Source organism: Channa argus, chromosome 11 (genome assembly GCF_033026475.1).
Source record: "Channa argus isolate prfri chromosome 11, Channa argus male v1.0, whole genome shotgun sequence".
In the NCBI taxonomy this organism is placed as follows: Eukaryota; Metazoa; Chordata; class Actinopteri; order Anabantiformes; family Channidae; genus Channa; species Channa argus.
This window is the reverse complement of record NC_090207.1, coordinates 17,408,856-17,419,964: the sequence shown is the minus strand read 5'-3', so window position 1 is coordinate 17,419,964 and position 11,109 is coordinate 17,408,856. Positions and strand designations below refer to the sequence as shown.

The 11,109-nt window shown below is 37.5% G+C and overlaps 2 protein-coding genes across 4 annotated transcripts; one reads left to right on the top strand and one right to left on the bottom strand.

The window, feature by feature from the left end:
* Positions 1-379: 379 nt before the first annotated feature.
* Positions 380-3,969, bottom strand: hspb11 (heat shock protein, alpha-crystallin-related, b11). Of its 2 annotated transcripts, none has more exons than XM_067521673.1 (5): positions 3,722-3,969; positions 3,494-3,600; positions 2,270-2,338; positions 2,152-2,210; positions 380-2,063 (listed from the first exon to the last, which is right to left on the bottom strand). In XM_067521673.1, the coding sequence occupies exons 1-5, from the start codon at positions 3,811-3,813 to the stop codon at positions 1,971-1,973; spliced, it is 420 nt and encodes a 139-aa protein (XP_067377774.1). In that variant the 5' UTR covers positions 3,814-3,969; the 3' UTR covers positions 380-1,970. The 2 variants fall into 2 exon arrangements, with proteins under 2 accessions (XP_067377774.1, XP_067377775.1); XM_067521674.1 differs by having other exon boundaries at positions 2,152-2,195.
* On the top strand, positions 3,957-11,109 carry smn1 (survival of motor neuron 1, telomeric). Of its 2 annotated transcripts, none has more exons than XM_067521672.1 (8): positions 3,957-4,110; positions 4,629-4,700; positions 5,466-5,585; positions 5,841-6,032; positions 6,934-7,113; positions 7,537-7,611; positions 7,927-8,034; positions 8,223-11,109. In XM_067521672.1, exons 1-8 carry the CDS (start codon positions 4,063-4,065, stop codon positions 8,277-8,279), a joined length of 852 nt encoding a protein of 283 aa, XP_067377773.1. In that variant the 5' UTR covers positions 3,957-4,062; the 3' UTR covers positions 8,280-11,109. The 2 variants fall into 2 exon arrangements, with proteins under 2 accessions (XP_067377773.1, XP_067377772.1); XM_067521671.1 differs by having other exon boundaries at positions 7,534-7,611.

The following is an 11,109-nucleotide window of genomic DNA, read 5'->3' as shown; positions in this document are numbered from 1 at the left end:
TTAAATAATGAGAAGATTGTTTTCCTCTCCATCTAATCACCTAATTTCAGCCTTTTGATGGCATTTCCTTCCTCGGCAGCTCTTTCTAGCTCAGCTTCTGTCATAACTTAGCTGATTGGACCAAATCAAAACTGAAATCAAATTAAGGCCCATTGTCAGCGTCGCTCTGTCACTAACATGAATGGAGGACCACACAGACCAGATAACAAGTCGCTGGTTTGACATCAGAAAAAATACCAGAGCTGGTCATTGGGTGGGGTGTGGGAGTGGGTTCTTTAACCATATACAGTGTAAGACATCAGTTAGATCCAAAAGTACATCCTAGAAATACATCCTTGGGTCAATGTTGTCTTGGGTTTTATAGAAAGCATACTCCTCACACAAACACACACACACACACACACACACACACACACACACACACACACACACACACACACACACACACACACACACACACACACACACACACACACACACACACGATGATGTATGAACTGAGCTGAACATTAAGCATTATGGTCCAACAGATGTCTCTGTGTGATTGGACAGCAGTTAGGCAGCAGTCAGAAGACACTGGGTGATGATTTAGCTCTGCCCTGTAGTGACATGGTAATAATGCACTCATATCCTGCTGTGATTCTCCTGATCGGCTGGCAGTCAAACACAAAGGGGCCTGAATTCATTAGAAATGGGGAGGCGCATTAGCAAAGCTCCTGTTCAACATACAAAGAAGAGCTTTCTGGTTACATATTTATAGTAAAAATGAATAAATTCAGTTTAAAGTATGGTAGAAATAAAGAATTGCTCTCATGTAAAATGGGAGATTGTGCTTCATTATATCCAGCTGTCAATTAAAGTAAATATTCCATATCATTAAATAACAGATTTAACAGAGTCAATAACACTGTATCAGTTTCTACCTTGCCTTCATTATTCATTACACTCTCACATACTCAAATGTGCAATTTCCTAGGCACACCCCTAAGCAATTAGCCACTCAAATATAGGCACACAAATATCAGGGGGCTACTTATTCAGGCATGTATTTCATATTTTTACTGGTTTATTCTGAGATTTGCATGCAGCAAACACAACCTCAGCAAATCCCCAAGCTGCTCCGCAGTCAGCAAAGTAATTGGGGAGGGAGTCCCAAAGGGTCCTTGCACACTGCTGAACCCTTTGCTACTGACAAGTTGAAATGGCAAAGAAGGTAGATAGAAGTTAGTGCTTGTGTGCTTGTGTGCATGTGTGTGCTTGTGTGCGTGTGTGTGTGTGTGTAGGGGCTGGCTTGACTGCATTGTGTGAATAGGCCTGCAGTCTTTAGAGGCTCATTGGTTGGCTGGGAAACCATCTGGTTCCCCAACCCCCCAGGTGCATCGCCCATGGGTCCCCATTTCTATGAGTATGTCAAATTCTGCTCACGGTGGGTGGGACTGTACCAATGCCAATTTAGGCCCCCACTGCTCAAAATTAGTTAATTAACTCTATCTCTCAGCCTTCCTTTGTAAGTAATTCTACTATTCAACACAATCCAACTCCGTTATTCTAAAGCTTTGCCAGCTATCAGCAAGTGGAATTACCAGGAACAGCTGAATGTAGGATATAGCTCGATAAGTGAGTCCATAACATAAAATAAGCACAAAAAATGTTTGAAAAAATACTCCGTAGCTTTTAACTGTATGCTTGTCTGCAATTTCACTTTCTTTAATAAGGTTAAGAAGACAAATTTGAAAAGATTCTTTAATTAAGATTAAATGTATTTTGTAAAGACAAACTTCAGTTGATTTTACAAATCAATGTTGCTCAAATATTCTTGAATTACTGTTAAACATTTTTGTCTTGAGGAAGATGTTAGTGTATGTGTCCTGAGCATATAATGAGACCTACTGATGTTTACAACAATCAAATAATGTCATACTGCAGTTTATAAACAAAGTACATCATATAATTCATAATAATCAAGTGTGTCAAGTTTGTACACAGACTCTGTGCACTGAAACAAAATGACCATATCCTGCAGTTATAATAAAACGAAGGTGGGTTGTACTATTTCCACTCAGCTGAAAGAAAAAATGAAGAGAAATTGTTGCTTTCCCTGTTCATTAAACGGATTCAAATTTCATAGTTTGTTTTTTAGTTCTCACTTACCAAAATAGTGTTTGCTTGAAGGTGTCCCTCTGTATTTTCAAATTCTGAAAGACAATTAGCTGGTTTCAATTTCAGCGATTTAGTATTTAATCCAATTGTGCAAACTGATATAGTTTACCTTTTTCTGTGACCGGGTCAAACTGTGAAGCATTTTGTGAGGTATTCTTTTCTATCTTTAGATGCTTAACTGCAAAAGAAAAAAACAAAAAGAAATAACACATAAAAAAAAGACAAATTTGTGATGTTTTTCTGTGAGTTATTTGGTCTGTTCTAGAAAACAAATGTATTTATTATTAAATGTGTTGATCAAGCGTTCTCTTATTGGATTGTCATACTAATATTCAGTGCAGATATACCTATAAAGAAACGTAAAATATGAAGATCAGTCAACTATTATTGTTTGTATAATATAAAAGTTTTAAATATTGTAAAAATATGTTTTAATAAGAGAAACATGTTTTATCAGCCTAGCTGAAAAAAAAAAAAAAAACACTACTGATCCCAAAGTATATATATATATTTTTTGTCTTTTCGGCTTATCCCGTGAGTTCAGGGTCGCCACAGCAGATCATTGTCTGCATGTTGATTTGGCACAGTTTTTACGCTGGATGCCCTTCCTGACGCAACCCCTCCCCAATTTCTACCGGGCTTGGACCAGCACTGCACATCTGGGAAGGGAAATGGGCTGTTAGGGGGTCAGTGTCTTGCCCAGAGACACTTCAACATAGGGATTGAACCACTCACCCTGTGGTCCGTGGATGACTGCCTTTACCAACTGAGCTAAAGCCGCCCCTTACTGATCCCATGAACTCTACACTCTGCATCCTCTTCTCTCACAATGACTCAAACCTACAGCAAACCTTACCACTGTCTTACAGTCTCATACATGTCCTGGACCATCAATATAGACCCTGACTATACTGTATGCTTCTGTTCTGAAATATCTGAAAGGCATGGCAGAGATATATTGAAGAAAATGACTTATCATATCTGTGCTTTACTTTTATAATGTAATTTGTAGCATAACATTTTAAAAGGTAGTTTAGATGTTGTCCATTTAAAAGGAGAGTTTTGAATAATCTAATTTGATCTAGCTGTTAAGATTTGCCTAAGATGACATTCACACTTCAGATCAACTATTTACTTGATAACTACACAGTCTGAATACTACTTACACAAACTAGTTAGTATATCTAACTTGTCCTTATTAATTCACTTTTAAAAGTTCAAAACACAATCTTTGGTTTTATAGAGGACGTCAAGTCAGACAGTGTAAGCAATTATTCTGCCTGTTTTCCGAAAGCATTTATTTGACACTAGCATACTGTTGCTGCCTCCATACCACTGTAGCTGTCCACTGTCACAGCAGAAATCTTCGTTGGTTCACCAAAACGAATGATAAACTCTTGGGGAAACATCCCGGTGGACATCCAGAACGTGTTTGTGTTTCTAAATGAAAAGAACAACCATCAACCATTAACACTGATCTAACGGCTTAGGAACTTAACAAGGTAAACACTTGACAAAAACTCAAAATCACTGACGTGTTTTCTTAGGAAGCAAAACTCACCCGTCAATGATGTTTTCCGGTGGGTGATTCTCATCGCTGGATGTAGCAACGACCACTTTTGCACCTAATGAACTTAGAGGAGTGTCAATCATCTTCAGCCAGTCGAACAACAAGGATTAGGATCTTTGTTGCCCTCTGATGGAGGAATAAACACAGGTTTCGATTGCACAACAATCCTTTTAATGTGCACGTCTTAGAGAAGTGAACAACTAGCCGTCGTTGCCAAGCCAACCAATGCGTCGCACGCTTTATACGTCAAGTTTGCTTTATTGCGTCACCTTTGCCGTCGCACGTTGATTGTTAGCTGTTTATCAAGTAGCGGTGAAATCTACCAACTTCACATGGCGAATGGATGCAAAGAAGTGCTGTTTAATCGTGGAGCTGGACAGGTAAGTCGTGAAGTACTTGTGATCATAAAATGGCAACACAAGTGAATATTTCTAGATCGCATTGATTTGGATTTGGAAGGTATGCTAGGCAGTTAAGCTACAGCACTGAGTTTGGCTAAGTTGGGCTAAGTTGGGCAACAAAGAGGAAAGGAAAATTGAAAATGAAAACTTAAGTCCACAGTATACTTCCTGTATTTCATTAGTTTTGATGTGGCCTTATTGTAATACAGTGTGTGTACATACATCACGAGGATTACCTTTAGCTGAAAGATGTTGCACTTTGACTACTGTAGCATCCTTTCCACAGTCCAAGGGAATGCAAAAGTAAACATGTCAAGCCACCTGCAAAAATGTGCTTTACTGTCAAATTATCCACGAAGATAAAATACATCAGATTAACTACAAATGTCATTAAGCCATCTGAATTTAAACAGTTTTCTTCAGTTTTGACTGGAAAGGCCCTATATAAAAAGTTATTTTATCTGCAGAGGCTCAAAATGTTATCTTCACTTTTTCAGAGTGACGATTCGGATATATGGGATGACACCGCATTGATAAAGGCATATGACAAGGCAGTTGCATCATTTAAGGTAAAAAAAAAAAAAAAGTGAACTATGTTTATATTTTATTTGCCACTTTAAATACTTATGGAAAAAATTCACACCCCATCACTTTTTGCACATTTTGCTGCATTGTACATTTAACCTGAAATTAAACTTTAACTTTTTTTGCGACTTTTTAAAGATTTTAAACGGAAAGCTGATTGAAAATTGTTTAGAAATGTGCAGGCCTTTGTATTTGAACTAGACGTGAAGGGCTTGGGTCAGGAAGGCACTCAAGAATCACTCAAAAATGATAACTCTTATAAAGCTTCCAAAGCCTTCTGCAAAGAAGGGAGAATCTACATTGATCAGCAACAATATTAACACTGGTGGTCCTAATAATGTGGAAGAATGGAGGAAAATGGTCAGTATGGCCACTCTAAGCAGTATACATAGCCATATACACAACAAAAAGCAATACACTGTGTGCAGAGGCAATAGAAGTACACAGACTCAATACTCAAGTAAAAGTGCACGTATTGGGCTGAGAAACTCACCACTAGTACGTTAAATCTCTTACCCAAGGAAAAGTACTGAGCAGATTGGAACATAACTATGTATTTTAAACAATTCTGATTATGGTAATTATGGAAATATTTTCCCTGTGTCACTATGATTTAGTGGTGATTTATAAAACAATTAAAATATACTTTTTAAAATAAGATTTACAACACAATAAAATGTGTAAAAAGTGTGTATTTTCTAAGATGATTGTATGTCTCTACTCTTTTGCTTTTTGTTTGTTTTTGCCAGACTGCCCTTAAGGGTGAAGAAGAACCACAAGTTTCCAAAAATGACCAATATGGGAAAAAAAGGAAGAACAGCAAAAAGAATCAAAGCAGTAAAAGAACCAATGCACCAACAGATAAAGAGGTGTGTACCTGGAACTAAAAAAGAGGAGGTGGGGTTAGAGTACAGACATTTGTTTGACAAATTATAGAGATATCTATCATTGAAATAAACATTACTTGTATCAAATGCATCTTAATATATGCAGAATGGTTAAGTTTCTATTTAACAATACATTTCTATATTTAAAGTAGTGCTTAATCAATTTGTTTGTTATGTTGTTTTGATTAATTTGGCTTTAAACCAGGAGACAACTAATTAATGCTTTTTTTTTCCCAGTGGCAGGTTGGGGACTTGTGCAGTGCATACTGGTCAGAAGATGGCCAACTCTATGCAGCCACCATCTCCTCTATAGATGAAAAGAAGGGTACGTGTATTGTTCTTTATGCAGGATATGGCAATGAGGAGGAACAGAAACTTGAAGACCTGCTTTCAGAGATTTCTGAAGCGGATGAGGAAAGAAATTTCAAGGTAAAGAAGATAAATGAATTATTTATGGTATTATATTTATGTAATATTACATTCTTACCTGTGTTTAACGGGATAATTTTTACACACATAATATCCTGATTCTGTTTTGTTTGTTGGTTTGTGCAATTTGTTTTCTTGCCCAATTTGTTTTCTTGCGCCAATTGCAGAAGATACAATATACAATATTCAGACGGCAACTATTGCAAGCATGTCAGAAATGTCTTACTGTGAAAGTCAAATGAAATGCCTTCTTTCTGGACTGAACATTTTACATTTCACAATTGATAAACCAACTCCACATTTTGGTGAGCCTTTTATACCAGGAGTTAGTCATTTTTCCTTTATAACTGAATCTCTGTAATATGTCTAGAGCCTCTACTCGGCAAAGTCAGGCAGCATCAGTCCTTGATAGAGTTCACATGTGAAGTTATGTGAGTCACTCAGCGACTGTGCTAACCACTGATGAGAAATTAACAAGATATATAACAGCCAGGTTGCCTTTGCCATACTGTGCTTTTTTTTAAACAAAACTTACCGTTTATTTCCATTAGGCCACTTATTTAAGTTACTGAATAATGAGATCAGTTGAGACAAAGTGAGAATATGAATAACAATAATTGATTTTTATGACATAGTTCTTGAAATGCTGTCAAAACAACAAAACTACCTTTTCACAATATAATCAATACTAGAATTAATTCATAAGCAGTACACTACTTGGATTATGGATTGCAAAATTATTTAGCTTTGGAGAATTGAATAATTTCTTTCCTTTTAGTTTTTTGCATCTGTCTATTTTGAGAGCAATGAAAAAAAGGTGTATTGATTTCAGAAACTGTATTTTGGAGTTTAGAGAGGAGAAGATAAGTAAAGGCTAAAGCATTGTGTACCTGCTATTAAGGTAAATGAGGCAGGATCATCAACAGAAGAGAGTGAGATGTCACACACACCAAACCAACACAAACACGAGCCACACAGCAAAGCCCAAAAGTCCAAGGGCCACAGAAAACCTCCCCCTGTGTGGGCTCCTGGCTTCCCGGGGTTTCCTCCAGGCCCACCTCCTATGCATGGTTTCAGACAGGTAAGAAAAAAAGAGTGCAGCTCTCGTCTTTAAACAACATAACTGGTAATAGACTGTTTTCATCAATTACTACTTGGGATTAAACTGTTGTGGTTAAACCAATACAGACTTTTTAAACTCTGTGAGAAAGTTGGCTCTGCAGCTAAGGTAATAGTAAAGCGTAAACACTTAAAACTAAATATAAACCGATATTTAAACAGATTGGTGTACATTTAACAGACTTCTTAAAATTGTTCTACCCTCTGTATTAATGTAGCTCTGTAGAAAACCATAAAAAGAGAAATAGAAAAAATGGGTTTGACAAACACAATTTCTTAAGCCTTCCCAGCAGGTTGCACATGTTACGCAAAAATTATACAGTTACAAGAACAAATTTATATATTTTTTCATTGTGTTTTTTTTTTCTCTTCCTTTCTCTAGCAGGGCGGGAGCAGACGTTCTGGTGGTCATGAACCTGTACCTCCTCCCTGGCCTCCTATGATGCCTTTTTGTCCACCAGTGAGTTTGAATATATATTAAACATGGCTGTCAATGGTATTGCAACATTAACAGGGTCATTCAAATCCCTTTTAATGCTACTATTTTTTAACACTAATAATTCAGGTTGTGTTATCACCCATTGCATCTCTGGTACAAGGCTTTTGCGTTACAAAAATGTTAATCATTTGCCTTAATCATCACACTAAACAGTTCAACTGGAAAATCTACACATTCATTCATTTAGCTGGTAAATTAAGAAATAAATTGTCAATCTAGTATGTAAGGATAGTTTGCAACAAATACTCTCATTCTCTGTTGTCCTGTGTGTCTCAGATGATCCCTCCTCCGCCACCAATGAGCCCTGACATGGTAGATGATGAGCCCTTGGGCAGTATGCTCATCTCATGGTACATGAGTGGATATCACACCGGATACTACCTGGTATGTGCACATCACACAACTGGTTTATTAGAGGCTATAAAAGAGATTTACTGCTTTGATTGAGAGGTTTAGTCTCTTGTATTGTATAGTAAAGGGCAGTGGCCATCATGACTATGACCCTAAATGGCCACTTCATGGAAAAGTTCAATTTGAGGAGCTATATTAACATTGTTTTATTTTCTTAATAGGGGTTAAAACAAGGACGGAAAGAAGCTGCCAGTTGGACAAAACTGCATCACAAGTGAAATGATTATCTCGAGAATTAATGGTTTTGGCTACCTAGGGCCTCACCTAGAGCAGCAACCACCCACCCTGCTGTTTCTGATGTGTGCCATTGTCTCGAATGGAAATGTTAAAAACTAAATGTAAGTGATTTGAACAGAACATTCAGAAGAGGATTTTTGTATTCTTTGTAAATAGATTTAATAAAGGTTATGAAGGCACAGTTGGTAAATTACTTTTTCTATTTTTTGTTAAATCACAAGTCTGAGCACAGTGTTTATTGGACAATAGATGTATTTGCAGCCTCTTTTCGCTGTTCAAGACATTTTTCTCAGTTTTATGGATTTGCAAAAGATAAGAGTGTGATAAAGAATATTACCGACCCAAATGTGACAGTCAGTGATTTGGGGTTGTAATGGCAAGTATTGTCCAGCAGAAGTCAGACTAGTATAATGTGTTTACCTTATAGGAAAATGTAGCATGAATACATAATAGCTTGGTGTAACTGTACACAATTACTGTGATATAAAGGAACACCCAGCGCTTCTAATAGAGTGCCTGCTGTCCACTCTTGGCATGCTAAAAATTAAAATGCAAGCCAGATTTGAGTCCTGGTTTGGTCCCTCTGGTGCTTTTCACACGGTTAATTCAGACATCATTCCAATATGTCCCTTGCATTTCAGCTCATTGTTTTTTTCCCAGAGGTGTTACCCTCATCCACCAACCAATATAAGACGGCATCTGTCATTATCTCAACTCCCATCAGAGGTTTGCATATTTCAGCATGATAGCAGGCAGGGCTTTAAATACAGGCATCACCATACATCAGGCCAGGTATGCAATAAAACACTGATTCTGAAACAAAATCACAGACAATCACAGATCTCTTCTCAAACGTAACTTTGCTCAAATCTTTAATGAAATGAGAGATCTTTGGAAGGTCTAAAGGAGATAAATAACAGTACTTATTTTAAAAACCTATTCGGCAAAGAAATATAGGCTGTAACTTACTGTACAATGATAACTCTGGGTCAGTTCTCCACATTATTCCTAGGCTGTCCTAAAAATTGATCTTGGAATGTTTGAGGCTTAATAATATAGGAACAGAAGAGGAAGTGGGGAAACGGTTTCAAATATTGTATGTGAGTTCTTATTTAGAATATAGAAAACCACATGTAATTACAGGGGGAGCAGTCACTGCTTAGCCTGTAGCACTCAGTCCATGAGAAAGAAGCCCATCATATTTCACAAATTTCCTATACTCTTTATTTGCTGCCTGCTTGCACCCACTCCTCTGATTCTAAATTGGTGGGCATTGATCATACACTATGTATACTGTATGTGTGTGTGTGTGAGAGAGAGAAGAACTGAACAGGGTTTTGTGGTGGGATGTTAACAGTATTATTGTCTGCTGTGTTTACACCATGTGATCTTCCTTCAGTTGCTCCATAGCCATTGCCTTCTGAGTGAAGAGCAGTTCTTTTGTTTGTGTACCGTCTATAGTCGGCATTTTAAAGCCCACTCTGACTGTGGCAGTGTTGACTCCTGTATTTGATTTCCACTGTAACAAACAGTTCTGTTTTGGCCATTTTGTGTGCATGTGTAGTAGGCAAAAGAGTGAAAACCAGAGAGAAAAGAAGGATGGTAACAGGAGAGAATGTAGTTTGTGAGATTTACAAATAGAATATGCACTATAAACAAGGGGTGATAAATCAGACCTATCTTTTCCCCACAGATGGGTTTTAAATCTGCCATGGCAAAGCCTGCACATAAGCCCATTGCCTGCCTGACTCTGATGCAAACTGAGCTGCCCAAAGGGCTCAATAGAGCCCAGTGAGGAGTTAAAAGGGGGTCAGACATAACTTGGGAAAGCACAGCTCCCCTCTGTGACTGTCTACCACCTACTGACCAGAGAGGCATGCGGCATGCAAACATAATCTGCATTTTGCATTGTCCCTTGTAGGAACAGATATCTAAGTGAGATCACATTGCTGCATGAGTTACAGCGCCTTGAGCTATTTATTTAAGCTCCCAACATCAACAAACATCCTGCTTTTAAATACAAGACTTGGGGAGAGATTAGAGAAACGGGCTGCATAAACCCCTTCTCTTTTTTCCATAGAGATTGAGCAATAATTAGATAGAACTTAGTACTAGATGAATGTGTATATGTGAGGTTTTTTTAGCGCTTACACAAAAATTTGGTTGAAAACCACCATGACAAACACCACACTAATCGTGTTTTTTATGTTCCAAAGAACACAAACAAGGACACTACATTTAGATTTTATAATTGGTAGACAACAAATTACAGTATAAGAATGTTTGTAGAAAATGAACAAACAATGATGCCACTCAGCCTACCCAAAGTTAATTGAAGCAGTTATGTTTTAAATGGTGGGAGAATCACAGTGAACAATGGCTCTCAATTACGCCTTGATGTACACTGCACCTTAGTGCACCGATTTCCATTCTTACATCTCTAAAGGCATTTGTACTTCATTAGAGCTTTAGGGAACAACTCTATTTTAACCACTTATACTTTATTTTTATACCTTTAGGTGATGTAGTGGGTCAGGCTTGGGGTTTCAGCGTGTGCATGGAGAAAATGGATAACTGGCTACTTGCTAAACACTGACATTTTGCCAACAAAGAATTCTACGAGTATCACCTGATCTAAACACTGAACCACCTAATGTAATGTGAGTTTTCACACAGAAAGAATTCAGGCAAGATGTATGAGGTATAAGTCTAAACAAACTGTGTTTGTGGATTTGGTATGTTGTGATTCACATTCCTGCTGGATCTTCATGCTCAGCTGCAAATAGTCATAATAAAATGTTATATCATGAA